General features: G+C 41.8%; 1 protein-coding gene across 1 annotated transcript in view; it reads left to right on the top strand.

The window, feature by feature from the left end:
* Positions 1 to 17,831, top strand: part of TRIM23 (tripartite motif containing 23) — a gene marked incomplete in the record, with an annotated part of 42,227 nt that extends 24,396 nt beyond the window's left edge. Inside the window, 4 exon segments of the mRNA XM_073623555.1 lie at positions 3,520 to 3,649; positions 4,092 to 4,202; positions 5,390 to 5,514; positions 7,635 to 17,831. Of these exon segments, the coding sequence (XP_073479656.1) occupies positions 3,520 to 3,649; positions 4,092 to 4,202; positions 5,390 to 5,514; positions 7,635 to 7,814 (546 nt within the window).
* Positions 17,832 to 27,461: the final 9,630 nt, after the last annotated feature.

Raw genomic sequence — 27,461 nt, forward strand, 5'->3', positions numbered from 1 at the left:
TGAAGCCTGCTAACCCGGCAGGAAGAGCGGGTGAAGATGGAAGCCCTGTCAGCAGTGACAGCGCACCGCTGGAGGGCTTCGCTTTAAGGTAAGTTTTGCATAATTTGCTAGTATGCGATGCATACTAGCACATTGTAACGTTGCTTTGCAGGTTTAAAAAAAAATAAAAAATTAATGCCGGCGGTTTACTACAGCTTTAATGCTAGCAGAATTAGTAAGGAAAAGTTCATGTTGGTTGATTGAGTTTAATTTCACTTTAAGGTTTAAGTAGGTGTCATCGTGGAAAACTTTTTTTTTTTTTTTTTTTTTTTTTTTTTTGAGGTGTTTTTATTGTAATTTCAAGGTAAATACAAAACAAAACAGAGCCTATTGGGCATACTCAGGCTCGGTCAACAACTACATACTAAGAAGAAGGAAAACAAAAAACATACATTAATAAATATATATATATTCTTTACTAAGCCACTGTACGCTCAACCACCTGTGCAGAATATTCAAAGCACTCCTCTAATTCCATGTGTACCTTACAATACCCACTTTAGTCATTCATGGGATGAAATGTGCAGAACAATAACATATTCAAATTCCCCCCCTTCCCATAAACTATCGACTGAACAGCCCAGGGACTTTTATGAGATCAGGGATGCCATTTGAGTCGATTCTGGTACTTATTAGAGTGAACTAATCATCAATCGAATTTGCATTAGTGGACAGGGATTCCGTCCAAATATCCCATATTTTGTGGAATTTTTTGCCACATGACAGGTAAGTAGCTTTGTACAATGGTAGAGCCACATTCACTAACTTCTTCCAGAAATGTATTGAAGGTGCAGATGAGGCCTTCCATCTGAGTACTATACGGGCATAGTAAAGTAATAATCCTAGCAGGGTTCTGATTGCCCAAGATGGAGCCAGTGATTCAACGAGTCCCCAGCAGACATACCTCTACAGACAGTGGCACAGGAATGGTGGTGACAGTCAAAATAAATTTGGTTATCTCAACCCAAAAAATTGCAAACTGCGGACAGTTCCAAAAAATATGAATGAAATCCACTGAGGTTGAACTACACCTCCAGCAAGAGGCAGAAATAGATGGATAGATTCTATGTAAACGCTCAGGCGTGTAATATACCCTATGTACTATTTTAAATTGCACCAATTTATCTCTGGCTGATACTAGTTGTGAAAAAGGGTATGCCCACATTTCTTCCCAATCTTCTGTGTCTAATGTAGGGAAATCTACTTCCCACTTTGCCTTAAGGTTTTCTAATCCCGTGTGGACGTTAGGAAGTAGTACCTTATATATGGAAGATAAGGGTTTAGATAGAGCTTCATCTCTGAGCAGAGTCTCCAGATTCGAGGTGTAAAAGGCCACGGGAGCATTTGCAAACTGAGTGTTGTAAGCGTGCCTGAGCTGCAGGAATCTAAACAGGTGTGAGTTAGGTAAATTATATTGTTGTTTCAACCCGTCAAAAGTCTGTATTTTGCCCTCAAGACAAATTTGATTAATATATTTGATGCCCTTGCATGCCCATACCCCAGGGTCGGGAATGGACCAGAATTCTGGCAATTGCGGGTTAAACCAGAGAGGGCTATGGGGGAAATGTGTCCAGAAGGGATGGGGCGTAGTGAATTTGCCACTGACCACACCCATATTACCACTCTCATTGCTGATGTAAGAGGGAAGGGAGCTCTAGAGCCCCGGTAAAGTATATTCCGTAGCGCCTCATAAGACCCCCAAAGGTGCTGCTTCCAGAACCACTGCTGCGTTAGATTCATCAGAGACCAGCCAGTTGTGGGCGTGTGATAACATAGCCGCCACAAAATAAGAGTGAAGGTCAGGGCAAGCCAAGCCTTCCTCTCCCCAAGGTCTCTGCAGCACCGTCAGCTAAAATCTCGGCTGACCGGAGAAAAGATAATAAAATGGTGTTTATTAGGCGAAATACCTTTTTGGGGATCCAGACAGGTGCATGTCTGAGAGCATAGAGAAAGGCAGGTAGAAGCTTCATCTTAAATAAATTGATCCTCCCGATTAAAGAGAGGGGGAGATTTGCCCACGCCCTCAGTCTTTCTCATCTTTTGTATCAGTGGTTCTAAGTTAAGGGTGTAATAGTCAGAGGTAGATGCGGAGATGTAAATACCTAGATATTTAATTTTGTCTGTCCATAGTATGGGTAGATTGGGATCCGCTACATCCTTTACGGCCTCATCTATCGGCAAGATTTGGGATTTATCCCAGTTTACTTTGAGCCCTGAACAGTTATTGAAATTGGAAAGAATGGTCAACGTCTCCCGAAGGGATTGGGCAGGGTCACTCAAGAAAAGGATAAGATCGTCCGCATATAAAGCAACTTTCTCATGTATGGCTCCCACCTGTATGCCCCTAACCCCGTCTGCCTGTCTGAGGGTCGAGGCAAGTGGTTCCATCACCAAGGCAAAAAGGGCCGGTGACAGTGGACAACCTTGCCTCGTACCTCTTCCGACAGAAAAGGGAGCCGACAGAGCACCACCAAGCTTAATCTGCGCCGTCGGGTCGTGGAAAACATTTAATTAATACAATGATACCCCTCTACAAAGCAACATATTTATCCCGAGAATGTCCCAAAAAATATGAAAGTCTGGCACTTGTGGACAGACTCGGAGTCCATGACAGATGGTTAGCCTGTTGGGGACTGCCCTGGTTAGGTACCCTTAATAAATACCTGGCCCTGTTGAGTGTTGGGGTTCAGGCCCCAGACAGGTGAGGGGTGGTGTTAGTCCAGAGGTCAAGTGATCACACCTGACCATAGTTGTTCTTGTAACGTCCGGCTCAGACAGATAAGAGGGATGAGAGGTCCTACAGGAATAGGTATTTCCTACCGTTATCCTACCATGTGAAAACTGGGTACGAGATATGTGGTTGTTTTAGTTTTAACTATAGTTAGACATGTTTAGTTTTGAGATGCACGGTGAGTTTTACGCTGTTATGCACATGGCTATATGCACCAATTGGCCAATTGCACCAATGGTTCTGTTTAGTACCTCCAATTTTAAACTTTTCAATAAAAAAGAATTAAAAAAAAAAAAAGGTTTAAGTAGGTGACCATTTTTTGCTTTAATCTGGTCTAGGATGCCCCCCCCCTCCTTTGAACAGGTGAACTGTATTTGCAGAATACACTATTCTATTAATAAAAATGCCGAAACTGTGCAGAGGCAGCAACAAAGAGGACCCTGCCGAATTGCACTGGCAGACAGGGTGGGAGACTGGACTTTGGACTTTGTTATACCTGGGAAAGTGTTACTGAAAGTCACCAATATGGCTGTTGGTGGCCATGTGCCACTTCTGGGAATCTTGGCACTCTAGGTCACAGCCTATGCTGTTAATACTTAAGCTCACCTGTAACTGCCCCCCCAGAACAAGCCCTTCACACTTGCCACACATTGGGCTTTGTGATGATGTCCGTTTTTAAGGTCCGATGTATTTATTTTTATGCACAGAGACTCTAATATGTATTGCATTTGCTTTTTGTTTTGTTCTAGGACAATAGAGTTCACATTGGTCCAAAAATGGAAATTCGAGTTGTGACTCTAGGCCTGGATGGAGCAGGAAAAACAACCATTTTATTTAAGTTAAAGCAGGATGAATTTATGCAACCAATCCCAACCATTGGTGAGTGTTGTTAAAACAGCTCGTCCAAAAAACGATATTTTATTGTCGGGGAGGTGTATTGAGCCACTCGCAGGTTTCTTTTATCTCTCAAAGATTCTGGTAATTATTTCTGAGATCCCAGGCACACTCACATCCTGCAGGTACTTCTTTGCTCTGCGCTCTGGTCATATTGGATCCCATAAATCTGAATATCTAAAGGAAGACTTGTCCGTATTGCCATGTGGAAACCAGTTAGATCTTTCGTTTTTTTTTTTTTGTTTGTTTTTTTCGTCCAACTGTGACTTTTCAGTAGTGGTTCGATTCAAATTGATGTGAGGCATATCGAGAGATCCTGTCAGGGCTTCTAATAAATAAGGCCTAATGAGTTTTACAGTTGCTCTGACAGGAATGTTTATGTATTAAGTTTAACCTTTTTTTCTTTTCTTTTTTTATTATTCTGAAGGTTTTAATGTTGAAACAGTTGAATATAAAAACTTGAAATTTACTATTTGGGATGTTGGCGGCAAACACAAGCTGAGACCTCTGTGGAAGCATTATTATCTTAATACTCAAGGTAAGTGTAGAAGCATTAGGAGAAAATGATCTGCAACTCCATACATGCTTTTAAAAAATCTTCAGATTTATTTGTTCTCATAAAAAACACACTGATTTTCTTTTTTTTTGTGATTGTTTTGATTTTTTTGTTGTGAACATGACTGAAACGCGTAAACATCTGTCTTTTATGGAGAACTAAACTAAATCTCAAGACTTTTAAGAGCATATATGGAATTGTCGTCTTTTATAACGGTGTATGCAGCCGTACGACTGCTGACTGCTAATCCTGCACCCGATAGGGCTAGAGGATTTCTTCACCTTATTGGGTTGTAGCACCTTATCTTATATATGTCAAAATGCCGCTTTTAGGGGGGCTTGAGAGTGTGTGTTTTTTTTTTTTTTTTTTTTTTCTGCCTCTAAATGCCTCTCAACGTTGGCCTATGTGTCCACTATAGGTGTTTAGAGGCTGAAAAAAAAACATCACTTGCACGTTCAGGAGAGGAGCATTTCAGCAGGAAAACACGCAAAGTGCCTTAATGCTAAGCACACATAGTGATTAGGCGTTCATTCATCTCAATTGCCAGAACTATAAAATTCAGGTGAAAATAAAAAAAGATGATGTAATAGAAAATGCTAGTTTCCAGGAACAAATCAAAAGAATAAATTTGGCAATCAATTAAATTTGCTTCATGCTTATTCCAGGTCAATTAATCAGAAGTATAGATGCCATACATTGGCAGGTAATGGGCATTTTTAAGAGGTCAACAATATTAGCCATGACAGCAGTGCATTAAAGAATAATGCTGAGTAAAATGTGACTTCCCATTGCTGACCTCTCTCCTTGAAAATACTAGTTGTCCAACTGGTTGTCTGCTAATGCACTCACTACGATACGCTACAAGTCTCTGACCATGAACATGTATGCAGATCAGGAGTTGAAACGTCTCTAGCGACATGCGTGTTCCACTGAAGTTTGTTCCAGCCAAACAACTAGCATTCTTAGAACGCTTACATATGTTCCTAGGCACAGTTTACTTCTGTTAAGTGTTTCTGGCAACTTTTTTGATTTAATTGATGAATGTTATTAAAACCATTTTGCACAAATAATACTCTGTATAGCATCACTAATATTCCAGCTACATCACTCGGTGATACCAGGGATGGGTTCTTGGGCTCTTTGCTTTCATTGGTTTTCATTTCCTCTAGCTGTAGTATTTGTAATAGACAGCAGCCACCGTGACCGTGTCACCGAGGCCCATAGTGAACTTGCAAAGCTTCTTACAGAGAAGGAACTGCGTGACGCACTGCTATTAATATTTGCCAATAAACAGGTAACGTATTACCTTTTTATACTTTATAATTCTGTTCCATTTCTTATAATTTGTGTACTATTATCGCAACACTTTTACTGTTGAGTGTCAGCATTAAAGTGAACCTGTCTTTAATTTTAAAGTTTTAACATTGCCTTCTATAACCTTTTGTTGGCCAGAAATGCTCTATTGTGGCACTCTGAGTTTGTTTCATTTTGGTACTGGGGCCTGAATTCATGGCAAAACATTGACATCAGCCATGTCCCTATACACTGTGTGTATAGGGACATGGCCGATACCAGAGTGTGTCTGGTTTTGAAAGGACACTGTCATTGGACAGAAGGGTAACTGCCAGTAAAATTCTTGCCTCCATAACAGTCTTCATTGACCTGAGAACCGGCTTTCATCAATTTTTAGGGGACCTGTTATTTGTGCTTGATATATTGTGAACTATCTATATCTTTAGATGTATCTATAAAACTATTTATTTATATTGAAGCATCTATGTTGCTGTAGTAGCACTTTGCATGTCAAGGCTGACAAGAGCTTATAGTGTACATACAACCATTCATATCAGTCTCCATACCTCCAAAAGAGATTATAATTTTTATAGCACATTTATATACATTCTAGGGCCAGTTTGGTAAGGTTACAATTACCCAACTAGCATTTCTTTTGGTTTTACTAAAAGTGGTCTGTCCTCACTGGATTCGGCAGTGTCTCGCAAAAACAAGGCATTCATTTTTACAGTAGATGACGTGCCTGTTTTTAAGGACCTAACTGATCAGTGGTTGGAAGCCATCTGGAAACCCCATTCATGCTGGCAGGACACCACATACTGGCCTTGACTTTTCTGTCAAACCACGGCTGAGTGGTCAAAATCCCTCTTTATAAGTGAATTCGGCACTGCTGTGTTTGATCCATTGAGTATACAATAGAGCATGTGAAGCAAATGGCTGTAGTTTTAAATTTTAGTTGAAATGGTCTGCTGGAATTCTTACAGCTTGCTCTCTCATATTGGTCTTATGTCAGTACGCATAGGGCACTTTAGTTAAAGTGCTGGACCCTTGTGTAAGAATCATTTTGATGTGTGTGGCCTTCAAGAGACACTTTAGGTCTCTTTAGGATAGACTTTTGATACTTTTATCAATGTTACTAGTGTCTAGAGCACCTATTTTCCTCAGTGGAAGAAACCTAAGGAACAGACTGCAACATCTTTCCCCTCTCTGACTCTTAAAGAAACCTTCATTTTGTCTTTGCATTTCATTGTTGAGATTCTCCAAGCCTGGTTCCCAGTCCACCCATAAGGCCTGGAACTTGCCCTGCCAGATCCTTAGAAAAGCCTCTGTCTACACTTTCCAGAGGGGAGGGACATTTGTTAACCTTTGAGAAGGCTTGGACAACTTGAATCTCTGATGCTTGGGTTCAGGAAGTGGTATCCCGGGGTATGAGCTGAAGTTTCACTCCCGTGCCCCTCCTTGTCACCACACAGATTGTCAGATCTCTATCAAGCCCTCTTGGGTATTATGGACCAAAGTGTCATTGCCCTAGTTCCTGTGGTAGAACAGTTTCAAGGATCTTAACTCAACCTGTTAGCCATTCCCATACCCAAAGGAGCATCTTGTCCCATCTTGGATCTCAAAGCTCTGATTATCGTAATTCAAAACCAGAAATTCTACATGAAAGATCTGTTACCACTTCCCTTCAATTTCCTTTTGTGGACATTGAGGAATGTGTACCTACATGGCCCCATCTTTTCAGCATATTAATATTTTGTATGTTTTGCTGTTGTGCACCTATCTTCAGCCTCTTATCTGCACCTTGGATATTCAAGGTGCTGGCCCAAGTACTAGCCATTGTGGGGGATGCTTAAGAGTACCTCCTGCTGAAGCAGTAAATTCTCTGGTGGTGCCTTGGGATCAGATCATCCGGATTATAGCTGGTACTTAACTTTTTGAGTCTTCTGAAGTGTAGCCCATTTTGTCAATGAATTTAGCAATGTGTTTGCTAAGTGCAGCACAGACCGTTCGCCTTTCAAACACATTTTCTACGTGGCCTTCCCTACCACACGTACAGATAATTAATGAATAGGGTGTATTTTATTACCTGCTAATGTTAATGACTTTGCTTTGTTTTTACAGGATGTCGCAGGTGCCCTATCCGTGGAAGAAATGACAGAGCTACTGAGCCTTCACAAACTGTGTTGTGGTCGCAGCTGGTATATCCAGGGCTGCGATGCCCGCAGTGGTATGGGGCTATATGATGGCCTTGACTGGCTCTCTAGGCAGCTTGTGGCAGCTGGTGTGCTGGATGTTGCCTAAAAATTTGCGTTTGTGGTCAAATTGTCTGACTTTCTAAATGTATCTGTTACATAGAGATTGTTGGGTCATTTCAGTGGCTAATGTCACATGGGCAATTTGTGTGGCCTGATATTTTAGCCTATGGAGCCTGGTGAATATACACTGTGGGCATAGGAGGCAAGCTAAGAGAGAAGGCCTTGTCACCGTAGTACATGTTAGAAATGCTGCAGGCAGCTTTTGTTGGGTGTGGCAGTGCTCATGTGACCTGAACTCGTAAAACCACTTCTTTTTATGTGTGGCCAAATAGAATATACAAGCTTTCAGCTCCTGTAGTTTAAAATATTCAGGTGAGCAAATGCACTGTATGACATTGGCCTAAGTCATCACTGTATCTACTGTTAATAAGCTAAGAGAACCAGTCACAACTGTGCTTATGCAAGAATCTGCATGTGCAGCTTTAAATTAGTGTTGTGTAGTCTTAGTATATATGCTCCCCTGCGTAGGTTTACCTTCTCTAGGGGGTGTCTGGGGGTGTATCAAAGGTCACCCAAAGCCTGCAGTTGTTGCCTGTCCTAACATACAACTGTCAGGCTACTGAGGAGCCAATCTAAATTTTTTATAAGTTTGTACTAATTCAAATGACCATTCAGATTCTTGCACAAGCCCTAGTTTTCTTTCCCTTATTTTTAAATAGCTAGTAGAAAAGATTGCTGAGATTTACAGTAATATCTAACTGTGAAGATTACTGTGTTAACACTAGCGGCTCATCCTTATTATATAACAGTCTAATGTTTACACTACAGTCACAGTATTTTATTTCATTAACAGTCTGAGCCCAAAACAGAGTTAAAGTGGTTGTAAACCTCAGACATGAAATATGAACAAAGCATATCCCTTTATAGTGTGTACTTGTCTTAAGATCACGAAGGGGGAGATTTACTAAAACCGTTGCACACAGAATCTGCTGTAGCTGTGCATAGTAACCAATCAGCTTCTAGGTTTGTTGTCAAAGCTTATTTGAACAAGCTAAAAATAGAAGCAGATTGGCTACCATGCACAGCTGCATCAGATTCTCTGTGCACCAGTTTTAGTAAATCTCCCCCTAAGACCCCTTTCACACTGGGGCGGTTTGCAGGCGTTATTGCGTTTAAAAATACCGCCTGCAAACCGACCCAAAACAGCCGCTGCTGTTTGTTCAGTGTGAAAGCCCGAGGGCTTTCACACTGAAGCGGTGCGCTGACAGGAGAAGAAAAAAACTCCTGCCAGCCGCATCTTTGGAGCGGTGAAGGAGCGGTGTATTCACCGCTCCTAAACCGCTCCTGCCCATTGAAATCAATGGGGCAGCGCGGCTATACCGCGCTATACGAGCGGTTTTAACCCTTTTTCGGCCGCCAGCGGGGGTTAAAACCACACCGCTAGCGCCCGAATATCGCTGGTAAAGCAGCGCTAAAAATATCGCTGTTTTACCGCCGACGCCCCCTACCACCCCAGTGTGAAAGCAGCCTTAGTGTCGTCTTTGTATGCTGGGGGGGGCGTGGTGTGTCTCTTCTCTCCAATCAGCTCTGACACCTCCTCACAGAGCTCTGCAGAGTTTAACTTCAGCTCTCCGCCCCTTTTTTCTGAAGACTGCAGATAGACAGATACAACTTATGTAGGAGGATTTGTTTCATCTGTGTATCGTCTGAGGCCAGTCACTTCACTGGGTTATATGTAAGGGTTTACAACCACTTTAAAGTGTTGCCTATGCAAACAGGAGGTAGCTGTTTATGGGCTGAATGATGTATATTCTATGTGATCCGGTCATAAAGAACACTGGGGGTACAAGTGGAGATGTGGCCTAGAAAGTACATCTTACAATTTCATTATATAGTAGGAGACTAGCATCTGGTTGATTGCTGGGGAAGAACACCTCCAGTTCTCCTTTCCACCCCCCCCCCCCCCCCCCCCCAGTGTGGTGTTTACATATAGTGACTAGGCATCATTCTAATTTCAGTACAAACTTGTTGCTGTTGTATTGAGCAGACAACTGGTGCACTTTAAACACTGGCTAGAATTTATCAGCCATTTCTAGAGGAATGTGTTGTATCAAGCATTGCTGGACGCTTTCTGAGCAGTGCATATGAACATTTAATCTGAGCGTCCTTTCAGTACAAGGGGTCTCTGCAAACTGCTGTCAATAGTAAAACTTGTACAAAATCAAGATTTCCTATTTGTTAGTGGTGTAGTAAAAATGTAATGTTACAGTATGTTGTTGCTTTATCACATAATGCAGATGGAGCATATCTGACTTCTTAAAAAGTCAAGGCATCGCGATTGGCTTCTGTGTTCTGTGTATTTTCAGCTGCAGAGCATTGGTAAAATAGCTAGTCTGTGTTAATGGATACTTTTCTGATTCCTTATGATGTATTTATCGAGCATTGATATGTTTTACTATCCTAAGAGAAAGCAAGCAGCCTAATCATTGTAAAACTCCAATCATGTATTAGGTGTGATCAACTTAATGGAGATTTCTTCCTTTCATGGTGAAAATCCATCCTTGGCACGACACATCACAACCTCCCTCAGTACCACAAAGACACTGAATAGTTTGTTACACTACAGTGCACATACCTTTTAGGTAACTTCTCCAGAGCCCAGAGAACCCCTAATTTTCTGTATTCCGCTTATTCCAGGATTTTGAGGGCGCCAAAAACTAGCCTGCACCGTCCACGCCTGTTTCTATTGGTCCATCATTCAATTTTCGCCAGTAAGAACAGGTGGGAAGACCCTTAAGAAGTGTATAACTAGTGTGTTACATTGGCCCTGATTTTGGGGTTTGTTTGGCACTGGAGAGGTCACCTATAGGTGTCCACTACTTGATGCCTTCATTCTACCACCACAACATGTTCAGATTTCTTTGAGGCTCGGTTCACACCGAGGAACGGAGTGGCTCACAGCAGCGGGTCTGGTGCATCTCCATTCACCGTTTCAGCCCAAATTTTTGGCTGAATTCGGACCTGGAACAGACCAGAAGATGCACAGGACTCCTGTGCAATTCACACCGGCTCTATTCAGAGACGGTCACAATCTCCTGACATGTGAATTGGATGCGGAGAAACCCTCATCCAATTTGCACTGGTGTGAACCCAGCCTAAATGTTTTGTCCATCCATTACTGATGCTGGAGGTGAATCGTCTACCAACATCAAGAATGTCTGCTCATCAGTAGATGATTCAATCCACAGTCCATACATAGATTAAATATTTTCTTTGGGTAGATAATAAAAAATACCTTACATGCCAAATGGGGGAAGAATTTCCAGTCACCTCCAGTAAAGGGGAAAGTAGAGACTGAATTGTACAGCCAATGAAAATGTTTTTAGTGATTTTACAACCGCAAGTTGATTTAGGGCTCATTAATGGTAAAACTGTGAATTCAAGCAGACTTGGTTTGTTATTCTGGCCCGGTGCATTATTATTATTATTATTATTTCTAATTACAATAGTTGCACAGGGATTTGTAGTACTTGGAGACCATGTTTTTTTTTTTTTTAATTTTAATGCCAAAGACAGAGTCCATCTAAATGGTGCACCTTTCAATGCTTGTTGCACAGCCAGCCTCAGTCAGGTGAGGCCTGCTTTAATAGTTGTGGCTTTTGGACTTTTCAATAATAGGAAGTTCTCCTTTGTGCTGGCCATACAGATGTCAGATTTTAGGCACGTTTAGCAAGTTTCGGTTCACTTTTGATAGCAAAAATAATCATTTCAGCATAGTGCTAACAATTTCTGTTGAACTTTTTGTGGCAGATTGTTGGTCATTTTTAGGCAATTGTTGAATTTGCCTGGAACTATCCATCCATATGGCCACCATTAGGGATTGGGTTTGACTTGACTATTCACTGTTTAATAACAGTGTAAAAGACATGGTTCATTTTATTCAATGGATACATTCTAATTTTAAGATAATATACTTTGATGTACACTAGAGCTGCACGATTCTGGATAAAATGAGAATCACAATCTTTTTGCTTAGAATAAAGATCACGATTCTCGGCGTAACATCATCTTTCACATTCTACAGAAAATTGGGCTAACTTTACTCTTTAGTTTTTTTTTTTTTTTAAATTCATTGAAGTGTATTTTTTCCAAAAAAAAATGCGTTTGAAAGACTGCTGCGCAAATACAGTGTGACATAAAAAATTAATAAATTAATAAAAAACGACTGCCATTTTATTCTCTAGGGTCTCTATGAAAAAAAAAATGTTTGGGGGTTCTAAGTAATTTTACAAGTGTCAGGAAAAAAAAGCTTAGTCTTTAAGAGGTTAAACTGACCCCATTTACAGACCGAAGTTCATCCCTTTGATCTCTAAAATTTTTTTTTTTCTTTACGAATTAATCGTGCAGCTCTAATACACACTGATACATGCAGCGGTTTAGGAATGTTTTCCGGTCAGTGCTATGATGATAGATGTTCTCTTTAGATTAGCTTCACTGCACTCAAACTTAACGTGAGAAAAAAAAAAATTGGCCTTTTTTTATCTGTGAAGGATAGGAATAGTTTTAATAATCAATGAGCTAACTGTCACATCTTGCTATCACATCTGATAATGCCTTGTAGACCTTGAATCGCGGGCCATGCTTTTCCACTCTCTTCACTGAAACCGCATACTGCTCATATGCAACCTTTCCTCTTTAGACCCTAATAGTCAAGCCATCTACTGGGCCCACTATGAAATGGAAACCTATAATAAATATAAAGTAGGTGTTATCCCAACTTGGCCGCAATAGTGGGAAATAATCTGTAAGCTGAATACTGTGACTCCCCCGACTCACCCCTTGTAGAGATTTGGACTACCTCATTGACTGGAGTAGGGGACCAGGGGTGTTACTACACCAATAGGTGAAGCACAGGGGGTGCATACACAAACTTTACATACATTGATTTTTCAGTTGAGGGTAGACTTTGGTTTGCAAACACTGAACATGGAAATTTTCAATGCAGACATATATTGTGTAAGAAAAAAAAAAAAAAGGGATAGCACATTACTGTAAATCAAGGCTGGCACCATTCATCTTCTCTGGCTAAAAAAAAAAGCGCAGCAAACCAGTGAATAGTTAAAGGATAAGTTCACTTCTAAATAAATGCACATCTTTTTGCAGGTAAATAAAATGCAAAATTATTAATTATTTTTATTAGGAGTCTGCAAAGCATTGCACCTGTGATCAGCAGATTGTAGGTGCAATCTCATGCTTCTGCTGACAGTGTAGCTATCTGCTCGTACCTCGTATGGGCAGGCAGTTACATGACAGGAAGCATCAATGAGCTACCTAGAACGTTCACAAGCACCCTGGTAGTTCATTGGCAACTACAAGCTGTTAGGCGCAAAGGCTGACGGTACATTTAATTCATTCATTCACAGAAGTTCTTTTTAAATTGTGACAGTAGGTGCGGGGAGAAGATCCCTGCCTTGCTGTCACAATTAGAAGGGGGATCGATGGTGAGGCTGCAGGAGTGGGAATATGTTCCATGGTCCATTCAACAAGAGATAAAGCCGACAACTCCAAAGTCCATATTGAAATCTTTATTGCTACATTTTAGTTAAAAGACGCTAACGCGTTTCTGCAAGGCTATATGCTGAAACATGTTAGCGTCTTTTAACTTACTATCATGTAGCAATTAAGATTTCAATATGGACTTTGGAGTTATTGGCATTATCTCTTGTTAAATGCCACTTGTCATGGAAGCTTTTTGAGCCAGAACACCTGATCTAGGACTCCTCTGATTTGTGAACGCTGCACCTGTGTCTGTTACATGGTCCACCCTAAAAATGAATGGAACATGTTCCCAAAGGAGAACTTATCCTTTAAGCATTTACAGAAGTTTTAGTTCAGCAGCATTGAGTGCACTCCACCCAAAACTGCTCAGTTTGCCATGCTTACCACTGAGTTGAATCACATTTTGACCCCTTTCACACTACCGCGACTTCAAAGTCGTGCGATTTTTCTGAAATTTCAGGGAATGCCTGTGTAACTTGCATCAACGTCGGACCAAAGTAGTGCAGGGACTACTTTGAAGTCGTACTAATATATGAATGGTTGTCATTGGATCATCGGGAACGACTTGTCATGTGACTTTGCAATGCCAAGTCGCAGGACAAGTCGTTCAAGTGTGAAAGGGGCCTTAAGGTTCTTGTGTTTTTATTGGGCTCACCTGTACTAAGCTTGCTTCCCAGGATTTCCTAATACTGTCCAACTACCACAGCCACGACCAAGACCAATGTTGGTGTGCCCCTTTCCTGCCAGTCTTTAAAATGGATAATAAACAGAAGTTGAGGCATGAATCTGCAGAAGTGACAATCTCATGTGTATTGCTGAAGAGAGACACTATTGTAGGTTCCATGGAAAAAAGAAGCCAACCTGCGATTTTCGTTTTTATAGGTACCTATTCAGAGCAGAAATACTTGATTTGGAGTGAAGATGACATTCCAAGAACATGTTCGAGCAGATCCTGCAGCACATTTAAACTTTTCAACAGTGTGCTGCATTTTCTTTCATATGTTTTTTGCTGGACATAGCTAAACTCAAACAAGATGGCACAGAAGCATATGGATTCCCTGAGTTTGGCCTTGCACAACATATTTTAAGGAAACCCAGATGTAGGAAAGCTTAAAAGGCTGCAGTTGGTGATTTCTCCTTCTCAGAATGCCAATTACACCTATCCATCCTGCTGATCCAGTACTTTCTGGGTCACTGAGCTGGACCCAGTATACTGATCAATAGTTTTCCCTGCACTTTATCAAATACACATTCTTGTTCCTCAGTTATTGAGAAAGTATTCTCTTATGATTTACCCATATTTGCTTCAGTATCTTAAACATCACTCTACTATTTCCTGATTCCACTTAACGGCTTCCGGTGTCACCTGCTTGCTTATTGTAATAAATCAGCAGGGTGTTCATTCTGATTTATGGGTCCACAAATTAGCATTGTGATGCTGCTGATTCAAAATATTATGTATTGGTAGTGCAATACAGATTATTGATACCATGAATTGGTGTGATCAGGCTGATTTACCAGACAGTGAATTGGTGTTAATGTGATGCTACTGATTTATGGGACCATGAATTTTGTAGTGTGATTCTACTGATTCAGGGGACCATGAATCGGTGGTGCGATGAGGCTGATCCACAAGGACATCCAGTGACAAGGGCAAACTGCTATCCCCTGGCTGGAGGAGGGCGTGTGGCTAACAACAACACGCATACTAAAATTTGTGGCATGTGCTGAAATAGTACCAAGAGTTGTGGTACAGTGCAGCAAATGTTTAAAACTGGTGCAAAAATGTGGGACTAACAATGGAGAAAGAAAAAAAAAAATGTCCTTTGCGTTGGTGTCACTGAAAGGAAAAAATGTCCCTGTCAGTGGTGTTGCTAAGAGCAAAAATGTTGCTGCATCAGTGTCTGTAAGAAAAAAAAAATGGCACTGCATTGCTGGTGTCCGTTTGAGGAGTGTTAGTGTGGATGAGGGATGGAGGGGAGACGGGTTCCGAGGGGTGCATAGAAATAAAGGAATGTGGGGGATGCAGAGGGAAGAAGGGGGGCTTAAGATGTGCCACTCTATCATTGCTTCCCCTCTGGAAACTGATCTGTGGCAGATCACTATTCAATAGGGTTTTGGACAGGTGGTGAGGAGGCCATATGTTGCCTCCTCACTGCCTGTTTTAACCCACAGCGTTGCAAGTGTGCATTGCATGCAGTTGCAGCATGACCCCCTTTCATTTCATTTTCGCCGTGGCCCCAAAGCAAAGCATCAGGCAATGACATGTACAGTTCTAAGCAGCTGCTTTATCTTGTTCAGGTAGCAGTGAAAACAGAGCTCAACTGTTTGCTTTTAACAGCCTTTCTTCCACCCATACGAATGAATCCTAAAGCCTTGTTTACATTTGAGTGGAAAAATCTGGTTAAAGCGGGGTTCCACCCAAATTTTAAACAATATCTGTATGTATTCTCTTCCTTGCCTAGATGCTGACATGCCGTTTAAAAAAATTTAAATCGCCGTAATTACCTTTTATTTTTCTATTCTTCTTTGCACTTCCTGGTTCTCCTCCCGTGGGAGTAGGCGTGTTTCTAGCCTCTCCCAGACTCCTGGGAGCTAGTCTCAGGCTTCCCAGGATGCCACTGAGCATGTGCGGGAACGAGCGGTGAATGCTGGGAGCACAGCATTCACCACATCTAGGAAATAAATGCTTGTGGGCTTCAAATGCCCACAATGAAGATGGAAACCGCCTGCAGTGAATAATATAAGTTATTCTTTCCGACAAAATCTGACACAGGCGGACATATTACACACAATATGTGAGTATGTAATGCTGAGAAGAAAAGTTTGTGAATGAACTAAAAAAAAAAAAAAAACGATAGGTGGACCCCCGCTTTAAGCAGCATTTTTGCTGCCTCCCAACTGTCCCCTGAGATGCAAAGGCATATGGAGGTATACATATGTGTGGCAAAAATCATCCCCTGTCGTGCTTGATAGCCAGTACTGCCTGCTGAATGTGACCGATGCAAGCAACTGAGCTGCAACCACATGCAGTGCACACGGTTTGGGAGTGGTGGTGCAGGCTTTTAGGTTGTAAGAGAGGTGGTGAGGAGGTGATATATTGCCTCCTCCTCGTCTGTCAAACACCCTCTGAAAAGTGGCAATGCAAATTGCTCATCAGAGGGCTACTGCAAGTGTAAACTAGCCCTAAGGCTCGGTTTACACCTTTTGCAGGTGTGACAAAACACGTGTGTTTGCGTGGCACGTTTCAGGCAACACATTGATTTCAATGGGTAATCCAATGCATGAAAAATGCACAAAAGTAGTGTATACCCCTTTTTTAAAAATTGCACTGTGCAAAAATGCATTTTGGCACAGGCAAATGAGTGCAAAATCATGGATTTTTAGCAAGGTGTATGCTATTAAGAAATGATGGCACTGTCATGCGACTACAAAAGGGCTGTTTTTTTTTTTTTTTTTTTTTTTTTTTTTTTTTTTATGCGATCTGGGAACGCACACAATTTTTTTGCATATTCCTGCAACCTACAAATGTGGAGGGAGGACTGCGGTCTCCCCCTTGCTCTGTACTCCCAGATTACAGTTTGGAAAGTAGGCAGCTTCTACTGCTCATGTGATAAGTCACATGATGAGGGAGAGAGGCAGTAGAGCAATCTGCACTTACTCCTCAGTGGTGTTGCACTGAGTTCTTAGTTTGTGCTGGCTCTCTTCCACCCCCTGCAGGCTGGAGGGAGAATAAAGCTGAATCCTCCCTCTGGCAGATTTTGGCCACTGCTCCTTCTGACAGAAGTACACACACACACACACACACACACACACTCTCTCTCTCTCTCTGTAGTCACTCCTGTCAGTGAGGAGCTGAACGAGCCCTGAACGGAGCACCTGGGCCTCATGCCCTTTCTGCCCCCCTTGTCCCTGCCCTGCACGGGACCATTGGGCCGTTAATTAGCAGTGTGAATGCCAATTCATTGAACATCAAGAAGGCTCTGGAGAGCTGACAAGAGGTTGTACACTTGAGCCAGGAATGAAGGGTGTCACTTACCTGGCTGGGCAGAATCACAAGACTAGCTGAACACAACTGACGATCCTTTGGCATGTAAACCAGTTCACATATATGTATTTTAACTGTGTATTTAGTTTGTCTGAAGTTATGCTTTATATAAGTCTAATAATGTTAAGGTTACAGTGTAACTTTTAATAGTGCATTTATTTTTTGGGGGGTGGGGGCTCTGCCTATTGATAATGCCTTAGTCAAGCACTTGACTAGTGGTGGCAAATGAACTTAAGTGTGAATGCCTTACTAAGGTTGCATGATCTGTGAAGCAATGCTATCAGGTACTTGTATATGTGTTTTTCAAACCAATTTGAAACAGTGCAGTGTCTGATTAGAGTGTTTTTTGTTTCTTTTAGTGTGTATATATACATGTTCCTATAAAAACAAACACTTTGTAAGTATATATCCATTTCCTGCTTCTCATTACAACTTCAAATAAAAACTGTCCTAACATTGTGTGTGGCCATTGATTCTTTGGAGGAGGGAGAGATTATTATGGTTTGTCAACGGAATGGTTCAATGCCAACATATTTAGTTCATAAGTGGAACTACTGATGATATAATTTGTTAAAAAAAAAAAAAAAAAAAGAATGGGCAACTTCATGAAGATTGCATTAATTTCTCTTTCATTTGTTAACAGACAAAGCACTTCATAATCTTGACTGTTGGGTTATAGCACCAACTTCAGAAGTAGGACACTAAACGGAAAAAAACAAGCATAGCACCGCCTATGGGCAGTCTTAGTTGTAGTAAATCCCTTCTCTGCTATAGGCAGCTTGGTTCTTTCTGCCTAGTGTGAGAAGTAAGACCTAGCTTCCTATGGGGATACGTGGTTCCAAGGCCTATTTTTCCTGTGGAGATCTTCAATTAACAGTCAGGCTGTGCGACAGGCTGGATAATCTAGATGCAGTAGTCACCCTGGTCAGTGAAGGTGTTCCCTCCCCGGGTGTTTACAAGTGTTGGCTCCAGTCCTGGCACTGCTGAGACAGCGGGAGATTGCCGTTATAGGCTGCCTGGATGACTTCTTCCTGCGAGCGAGTCTCACTGATATACAATGTGGCGATCACCATGTGCACTCTATAGGAGTTTGGCTGGTTGTTGAACCTCAAGAAATCTCTGACTGCAACCAGGTGTCTGGAATATCTTGGGCTGATTCTTGCCTAGGCACGGGCCAAGTTGTTCCTCACACTGGACACACTTTGGAAACTCTGCCCTGCAGTTCCGTAAGTGTTCATCACTGCATTTTTTGCATCCAGATTTTGGGTCGCATGGTGTCCACCTTTTGAGGCGGTCTTGTATGTGCAGTGCCACACGAGGGTCCACGTCCTATCGATGTGGGACAAGTCTGCTGGGTCCCTGGACAATCTGGTATCTGTAGGACACTTAGCCAGGGTTTCTTCTCTCAGTTGGCTTTGGTCTCCAAAGCGGTTTCTCCTTCGCCCCTGGACAGTGGCCACGATGAAGGCCAGAGTGTCTGGGTGCGGGGGGGTCTTGGGGCAAAGGTTGTCCTAGGACTGTTGGACTTCGGCAGAATCCCGACTCCCCATTAATGTCTTGGAGCTACAAGCGATTTGTCTTTGTCTCACAGGACGGGGCATCTGTGAAAAAGTCCGGTCAGGATCCAGTCGGACAGTGGAGGCCTCCCACATCCATCAGTGAGTGGAACTGTACATGCTGGCTTTCTCCGCCATTTCCATTCTGGGTGTGGACAACCTAAGTTGTCAAACGCTGGATCAAGGAGAGTGGTCTCTATATCCAGACGTGTTCAGTCAAATATGCCTGTGCTGGGCCACACTGGCTGTGGATCTGCTGTTCACCCATCTCAACAGGAAAGTGTCAAGTTTTGTGGTGAGGGCGAGGCATCTCCTGGCAGATGTGACAGATGCTCTGGCAGCGTCATGGAGCCATTGCCAACCCATTTATGCCTTTCTCAAGCATCTCCCTCGCCTGCTATGCACGATAGAGGCTGAAAGGGATCCTGGTCATTCTTATAGCTCCAGATTGGTCTCCGTGACCTTGATACGCCGACATTGTGCGGTTGGTTGCAGACGTCCCTTGGCAACTTCCTCTGCGCAAAAATCTTCTGTTCCAAGAGTTGATCTTCCACTCTGCTTTTGCTGGCTTTGCTATTAAAAGCCAGGTTTTGAGGGCAAGGGGGTTGTCAGGATCAGTGATTTCCACCATGTTGCAGGCATTTAAATCCACCTCTCGGAAAATTTACCACTGTACTTGGAACACTTATATTACGTGGAGCGAGGCTGCAGCTGTGCACCTTCTTCGTGTCCAGGATTTTGACCTTTCTTCAACAGGGTGTTGATCAGAAACTGGCCAGGAGTACCCTTAAGGGCCAGGTTTCTGCCCTTGTGATTTTCTTCCAACAGCCTTAAAGTGGGAGTCCGGCGACCAATTTTTTTTTTTTTTTTTTTTTTTTTTTTTAGGTCATTGAGACACTTTGCTAATCCCAAAATAATACTCACAGTTTGGGTGTAATATTTCCGCCTGTCTGTTTTCGTACTGAAGAATAACTTTAAAAATGTGATGCTGGCTGTTTCCATCTTGCTTGTGGGCATGTGAAGCCCACAAGCATTGGTTTCCTGGATGCGGTGAATGCTGTTCATTCACAGCTTGTTCACAAGCATGATCATTGTTCCCGCACTGAATCTTGGGAAGCCTGACACTAAGCTCCCAGAAGACAGTGCGGCGCCGGGGAAAGGCAATAAACACGCCTACTCCCATGGGAGGAGAGACAGGAAGTGCCACAATAAAGTACAATATAAAGGTAATTACAGCGATAAAAAAAATTTTCATGCGGCATTTGAACATCTATGCAATTAACTGAAGGGGGTAAGATTAAGTTAAAAATTTGAGTGGAACCCCGCTTTAAGCCACACACTCCTTGGTTTGTACTTTTATTCGAGGGGTTTGGCTTATGGCTCCCCCAGTAACCACCGGACTGAAACCTGGATCTTTCAGGTCTTAAGAAGCCTCCCTTTGAGAATTTTATGTTCCCCTACTGTTGCCTTTTTGGTTACTATCACTTTTTCATGTTGCAGCTGGCACCCTTGTGCTGTAAATCTCACTCTTTGGCTTTACACAGGGATAAGATGGTTCTCCATCTGTGTCCCTCCTTCTTTCCGAAGGTGGTGTCTGACTTGCACCACTGAGAACCTCTGTTCTTCCTTCCGTCTGTGTGACCACATCCTTCACACCCCAAGAAGCTTGTGCTGCACCCTTTGTATGTAGTCTGGGTGGTTCAGGTGTATCTGTCTTCTGTAGCTTCCTTTCAGAGGTTGTTTTTTCTTGTGATTGAAGACGGCCCACAAAAAGGCCTGGCGGCCTCTGCCACTATTTCCTGATGGATTAGGCAGTCTGTTTGTACAGGCTTATGCCATTAAAGGTCAGGCTCCCCCGTATGACACATTCGACCAGGGCAATCGGTGCCTCCTAGGTGTTCTGAAAGCAGGCATCTGTGTCTCATGTTTGCAAGGCAGTTACCTACATCTTTGTGTGAATGTTTTGGTCAGAAGGATTTACAAGCAGCTGTCTGAGGATTCGTCTTACTGCCTCTGGGGGGTGTTCTTGTGCTGTCTGTTCCAGTACCCACCTCTCATTGAGCCACTGCTTTGGAATGCCCCTACGGTCAAGATTATGAAGTGCTGTCTGTCAAATGAAAGAGAAAACAAGATTTTTTTTTTTAATTTTCTTTTTTATTTTACTATAAAATTCCCTTCTTTGAGTTAATTGATGGACACAGCACCCACCCCACCATTTATTTATGTTTATCCTTGTACTGCTTTGCAATGAGCTGAGCTGCCTATATTAGAGAGGGTGTTTACAACCAACTAGGACGGCTGCCCATTTTTTTATTTTTCTTTGTCTGCCTAATGTCCTACTTCTGAAGGTGGTGATATATAACTCTACAGTCAAGATTAGAAAGTGCTGTGTCTGTCAACCTACTCAGCGAAGGGTATATTATGGTAACAAAAAAAAAAATCCTGTTTTTATAACAGTAGAACTTTTTATTTCAAATTAAAAATTTTAATGGAGTAATTTAAAAATGCCAACTGATATTTGGAAGCACTAGCTAGTAGAAGTAATTTTAACTCTGGGGAAGGGAGCACCAAAGATTGAGGATACGCTGAAGTTTAGTCCGATTAAAGCCTAAATGCAGCTTTTTCTTTAAAGTTTTGGATAGAGAGAGGAAGATTTAAATAAAACTGTCCATATGTTTTTATTGTTGTTTTGTGTGTCTGTTTAGGAGACTTTTTGATTCTCTTTTCTGTCTGATACCCCTCTCCTGGCCAGGAAGTGGGGAGAGATCTCCTAAAAGGTCAAATTTAGAGTCAACAATGTTAACCCCTTCATTACACCTCCCAGCAGACCTTTTAAGTGGACTTCAAAGCTACCCTGTTTCCCCGAAAATAAGACCTAGCGTGATTGTCGGTGATGGCTGCAATATAAGCCCTACCCCCCCCCCCCCCCCCAAATAAGCCCTAGTTAAAGTCCTTGTAGGTCTTCTTTTCAGGGTAGGGCTTATTTGGAGGGTAGGGCTTATATTGCAGTCATCACCAACAATCACGCTAGGTCTTATTTTCGGGGAAACAGGGTAGGCAGCAGATCAGCTTCCTAATCACGTGACTACTGTGATTGGCTCTCTTAATGGCCACATAATCAGGAGCCTGTCCCACTGGCTCCAGATCAGAAGCCATGACAGAGCTGTCAGACAGCTCAGTCACTGTGCTGGGATTACACAATGAGTACATGGGGGGGGGGGGGGGGGTGTTAAGGCCCACTTTTCTTGCCACTGCATGTGTGTTAAGTGGTTAGGAAGAGGTTAAATCTTACGAGGTTTTTTTTTGTCATTAAAATAACAAACATGCCATACAGCCCTGATCCTCTTAGGTGCTCCTTCCTCCTCCCCCCTGCCACGTACACTCATAAGAAGCCACTTCTTATGGGGGGCACTCATGCGGGCTTGCTCCAAAGCCAAGTGGTTTGTGTCTTTTCAGACACTCAGCCCCGCTCCCAGCTTTTGACTGACAGCAGCAGGAGCCAATGGCTCCCAATGCTCATAGCCAAGCCTGTGAGAGAGGGGAGAAAAGCCGCTGCAGATGGGCACAGTGCTGAATCGAGAATGGGCTTAGGTGAGTATTGGGGGGGCTGTGCAGTGGTAATTTTGGCAGCAGATTTTGATTTACTTTTAGTCTTGGGACTAAAATGGCATTTTAGTTTTAGTCTTCTGCAATTGTTTTAGTCATATTTAGTCGTCTAAAATCTTCAGTACATTTTAGTCGACTAAAACTCATTTTAGTCGTCTAAAATTTAATTGGTGTAATCAAATTGTAATGCATTAGTTAACATTTCTCTACAATTTCCAAACTTATTATTTACTGCTGGAGTGAAAAATCTAATATGCTATTATTTATGGTATTGAGGTATGAACATGCACTACAGACCAGTGTTAATTTTAAAGTCAAATTTAAATGTAGTTTTAGTCTTTTGACTAACATGCCATTTTAGTTTGTTGTATTTTAGTCATCTCAATTGTTTTAGTTGACTAAAATAGTATTAATTTAGTTGACTAAAATGTTTTAGTCCACAAAATTAACATTGGGGCTGTGCTGCACTTTAAAGGTGTGTAAAAAAAAACAAACAAAAAAAAAAACAACCTTTTAAGCGTAAGTTCACCTTTTATGGGGGGGTGGGTGGGGGGGGTGGGGTTGCTATAAATAGATTAGCAGTCAGTTTGCCACCTAAGAGCAGAGCTTTGTACGTGTGCCTTTCCTCCAATCAGCTGTATGCCAATAATCCACTCCCAGTGCTAACCAGAAAGAGAAAATCTGTAACACAAAGAGCACTTTCTAAAGTATATATACAGATGAAGACAGCAGATATACATGTAAAACTGTAGGGAGATTTGTTTCATCTCTGTGCATCATCTGGTTGAGACAGTGAGGCTGTTCCCATCACTGGATTTTTGTGAGGGTTTACATCCACTTTAAGGTAAAAAAAAAAAAACCTTTTACCTTTACACCCACCTTCAGCTTACAGATTCTTCTATTATCTATGACAAGCCATTGATATTATAAGCTGGTTCTGTCTGCCTTGTGCTAAAAGGCAACTGTTGGTTTATACACAAGGGCTTTAGCAAACTTACACAGTTCCATTGTCATTTGAATTTCAGAAATTCTGAAAAATGTTTGGGCAGTGCATTCTTTCTTGCTATCATTATGATAATTCAGTTCAAAAGCACTTAAAATTTTGTCCAGACCTAGTATTTTAGTGGAAACCCACCCATATTACACGTTTCATTACAATATTTTCTGAACAAAAACTACGTTCACAGAATTTTGTTCATGCAAGAAAAGTTTTGCATCCTGCTCCTTTTTAACCACAGAAGGATTTGCCCCCTTCCTGACCAGGCCATTTTTTGCGATACGGCACTGGGTCGCTTTAACTGACAATTGCGCGGTCGTGTGACACTGTACCCAAACAAAATGTATGTCCTTTTTTCCCCAGAAATAGAGCTTTCTTATGGTGGTATTTGATCACCTCTGTGGTTTTTATTTTTTGCGCTATAAACAAAAAGAAGAGTGGCAATTTTGCAAAAAACACTATTTTGTAGTTTTTGCTATAATAAATATATATTAAAAAAAAAAAAAAAAAACACGTTTTTCCTCAGTTTAGGCTGATATGTATTCTTCTACATATTTTTGGTACAAAAAAAAAAAAAAAAAATCTCAATATGCGTATATTGATTGGTTTGCGCAAAAAAGTTATTGCGTCTACAAAATAGGGGATAGATTTGTAATTTTTAATTTTTCTTTTACTAGTAATGGTAGAGATCTGCTAATTTTTTATCTTTATCAGGACTGCGACATTGCGGGGGACAGATCGGACACTTTTGACACTATTTTGGGACCATTACCATTTATACAGAGCTAAAAATAGCCACGGATTACTGTATAAATGTCACTGGCAGGGAAGGGGTTAACTGTGTTCCCAGTTCTCGCTGTGTCACGAGCGATCGCAGGTGACGTGCTGTGAAGTCAAAGGAGTGACGTACAGCTGTGTTGATTTGCCGAGCCAACCTGCACAGTATAACGCTGGTCTGCTAGTTGTTAAATATTTTTGTCGCCATCGAAAAGGAATGCTGATTACACCCCAATAACCATTAAGCAATTGAATGAATGTTCTAGAAATTAAAATTTTCAATTTAAATTCTACTGTATATGGCCAGCTTTAACATCATCCAGTAAAGGCTTACATCTGCCTCAAGTTGCTCTGTAAAGAGTGGTAATTTACAACTACTAAATATAATACTATTATTTTATTGGGCCTTAGGTCCCTTTCACTTTTTCCGGCGGACCAGATCGGAAGCTCCATGCATCTCTGAGCAGACTGATGTAAACAAACATGAGTCCTTTTACACCTGGCTGCTCATAGAGCCATCATGGCTCCGCTTGTGTCCACTGTCAAAAATGCAGGCACAGACTGAATGGGCATGGATGCCAAAACACTGACATCTGTCCAGTTCAGCTCTAATTCAGCAGGAGAATCTGTTTGTTGCTCCATGTGAAAGAGCCCTTAGGATAAAAGTCAGTTCACAGATTACAACAGTTATCACTCCTTAACCACTTCAGCCCCGGAAGGATTTTCCCTGACTAGAGCACGTTTTACAATTTGGCACTGCGTCGCTTTAACTGCTAATTGCGCGGTCATGCATAGCTGTAACCAAACGAAATTTGCGTCCTTTTCTTCCCACAAATAGAGCTTTCTTTTGATGGTATTTAACCACTTCCCTACCCGCCTATAGACATATGACGTCCACAGATGGGATCTCCCATCCTGGGTGGACGTCATATGACGGCCTCGGGTTCCCGGCCGCCTAGGGGGCGCGCGCGCCGCCGCGTTGCTCGGGACCCGGTGCGTGTGTCCGGCGGCCGCGATGTCCGCCGGGCACCCACGATTGCCCGTTGGCCGGACCGTGGATCTCTGTGTGTAAACACAGAGATCCACGTCCTGTCAGCTCAGAGGAGAGCGATCTGTGTTCCCAGAACGGAGGAACACTGATCGGTCTCCTCCCCTTGTGCATCCCCTCCCCCTACAGTTAGAAGCATTCCCTAGGAAACACCTTTAACCCCTCCCCGCCCCCTAGTGGTTAACCCCTTCACTGCCTGTCACATTTACACAGTAATCAATGCAATTTTATAGCATTGATCGCTGTATAAATGTGAATGGTCACAAAAATGTGTCAAAAGTGTCCGATGTGTCCACCATAATGGCGCAGTCTCGAAAAAAAATTGCGATCGCCGCTATTACTAGTAAAAAAATAAATAAATAAATAATTTTTTTTTAAAAATGCCATAAATCTATCCCGTATTTTATAGACGCTATAACTTTTGCGCAAACCAATCAATATACGCTTATTGCGATTTTTTTTTTTAACCAAAAATATGTAGTAGAATACGTATCGGCCGAAACTGAGGAAAAAATTTGTTTTTTAAAAAAAAAATTGGGATATTTATTATAGCAAAAAGTAAAAAATATTGTGTTTTTTTTCAAAATTGTCGCTCTTCTTTTGTTTATAGCGCAAAAAATAAAAACCGCAGAGGTGATCAAATACCACCAAAAGAAAGCTCTATTTGTGGGGGGGGAAAAAAGACGTCAATTTTGTTTGGGTACAACGTCGCACGACCGCGCAATTGTCATTTAAAATGCGACAGCGCTGAAAACTAAAAATTGGTCTGGGAAGGAAGGGGGTGAGAATGCCCGGTATTGAACCGGTTAATCACCTCTGTGGTTTTTATTTTTTGCGCTATAAACGGAAAAAGACCGAAAATTTTGAAAAAGATATTTTCTACTTTTTGTTATAAAAAAAATCCAATAAACTCAATTTTAGTCATACATTTAGGCCAAAATGTATTCGGCCACATGTCTTTGGTAAAAAAAAAATTTCAATAAGCGTATATTTATTGGTTTGCGCAAAAGTTATAGCGTCTACAAACTAGGGTACGTTTTCTGGAATTTACACAGCTTTTAGTTTATGACTGCCTATGTCATTTCTAGAGGTGCTAAAATGGCAGGGCAGTACAACCCCCACCCCCCCCCACCCAAATGACCCCATTTTGGAAAGTAGACACCCCAAGGAAATTGCTGAGAGGCATGTTGAGCCCATTAAATATTATTTTTTTTTGTCCCAAGTGATTGAATAATGATAAAAAAAAAAAAAAATCACTAAAAGTTGTCACTAAATGATATATTGCTCACACATGCCATGGTTATATGTGAAATTCCACCCCAAAATACATTTAGCTGCTTCTCCTGAGTATGGGGATGTGTGGGACCTTTTGGGAGCCTAGCCCGTGTACCCAAAAACCAAGCACCGCCTTCAGGATTTCTAAGGGCGTAAATTTTTGATTTCACTCCTCACTACCTATCACAGTTTTGAAGGCCATAAAATGCCAAGATGGCACAACCCCCCCCCCCCCAAAATGACCCCATTTTGGAAAGTAGACACCCCAAGCTATTTGCTGAGAGGCATGTTGAGTCCACGGAATATTTTATATTTTGACACAAGTTGCGGGAAAGTGACAATTTATTTTTTTTTCACAAAGTTGTCACTAAATGATATATTGGTTAAACATGCCATGGGCATATGTGGAATTGCACCCCAAAATACATTATGCTTCTCCTGAGTACGGGAAAACCACATGTGTGGAACTTTTTGGGAGCCTAGCTGCATACGGGGCCCTGAAAACCAATCACCACCTTCAGCATTTCTAAGGGTGTAAATTTTTGATTCACTCCTCACCAACTATCACAGTTTTGAAGGCCATAAAATGCCAAGATGGTACAAACCCCTCCCAAATGACCCCATTTTGGAAAGTAGACACCCCAAGCTATTTGCTGAGAGGCATGGTGAGTATTTTGCAGCTCTCATTTGTTTTTGAAAATGAAGAAAGACAAGAAAAATTTTTTTTTTTCTTTTTCTCAATTTTCAAAACTTTGTGACAAAAAGTGAGGTCTGCAAAATACTCACCATACCTCTCAGCAAAATTGGGGTGTCTACTTTCCAAAATG

Source organism: Aquarana catesbeiana, linkage group LG01 (assembly GCF_042186555.1).
Source record: "Aquarana catesbeiana isolate 2022-GZ linkage group LG01, ASM4218655v1, whole genome shotgun sequence".
Taxonomy (NCBI): Eukaryota; Metazoa; Chordata; class Amphibia; order Anura; family Ranidae; genus Aquarana; species Aquarana catesbeiana.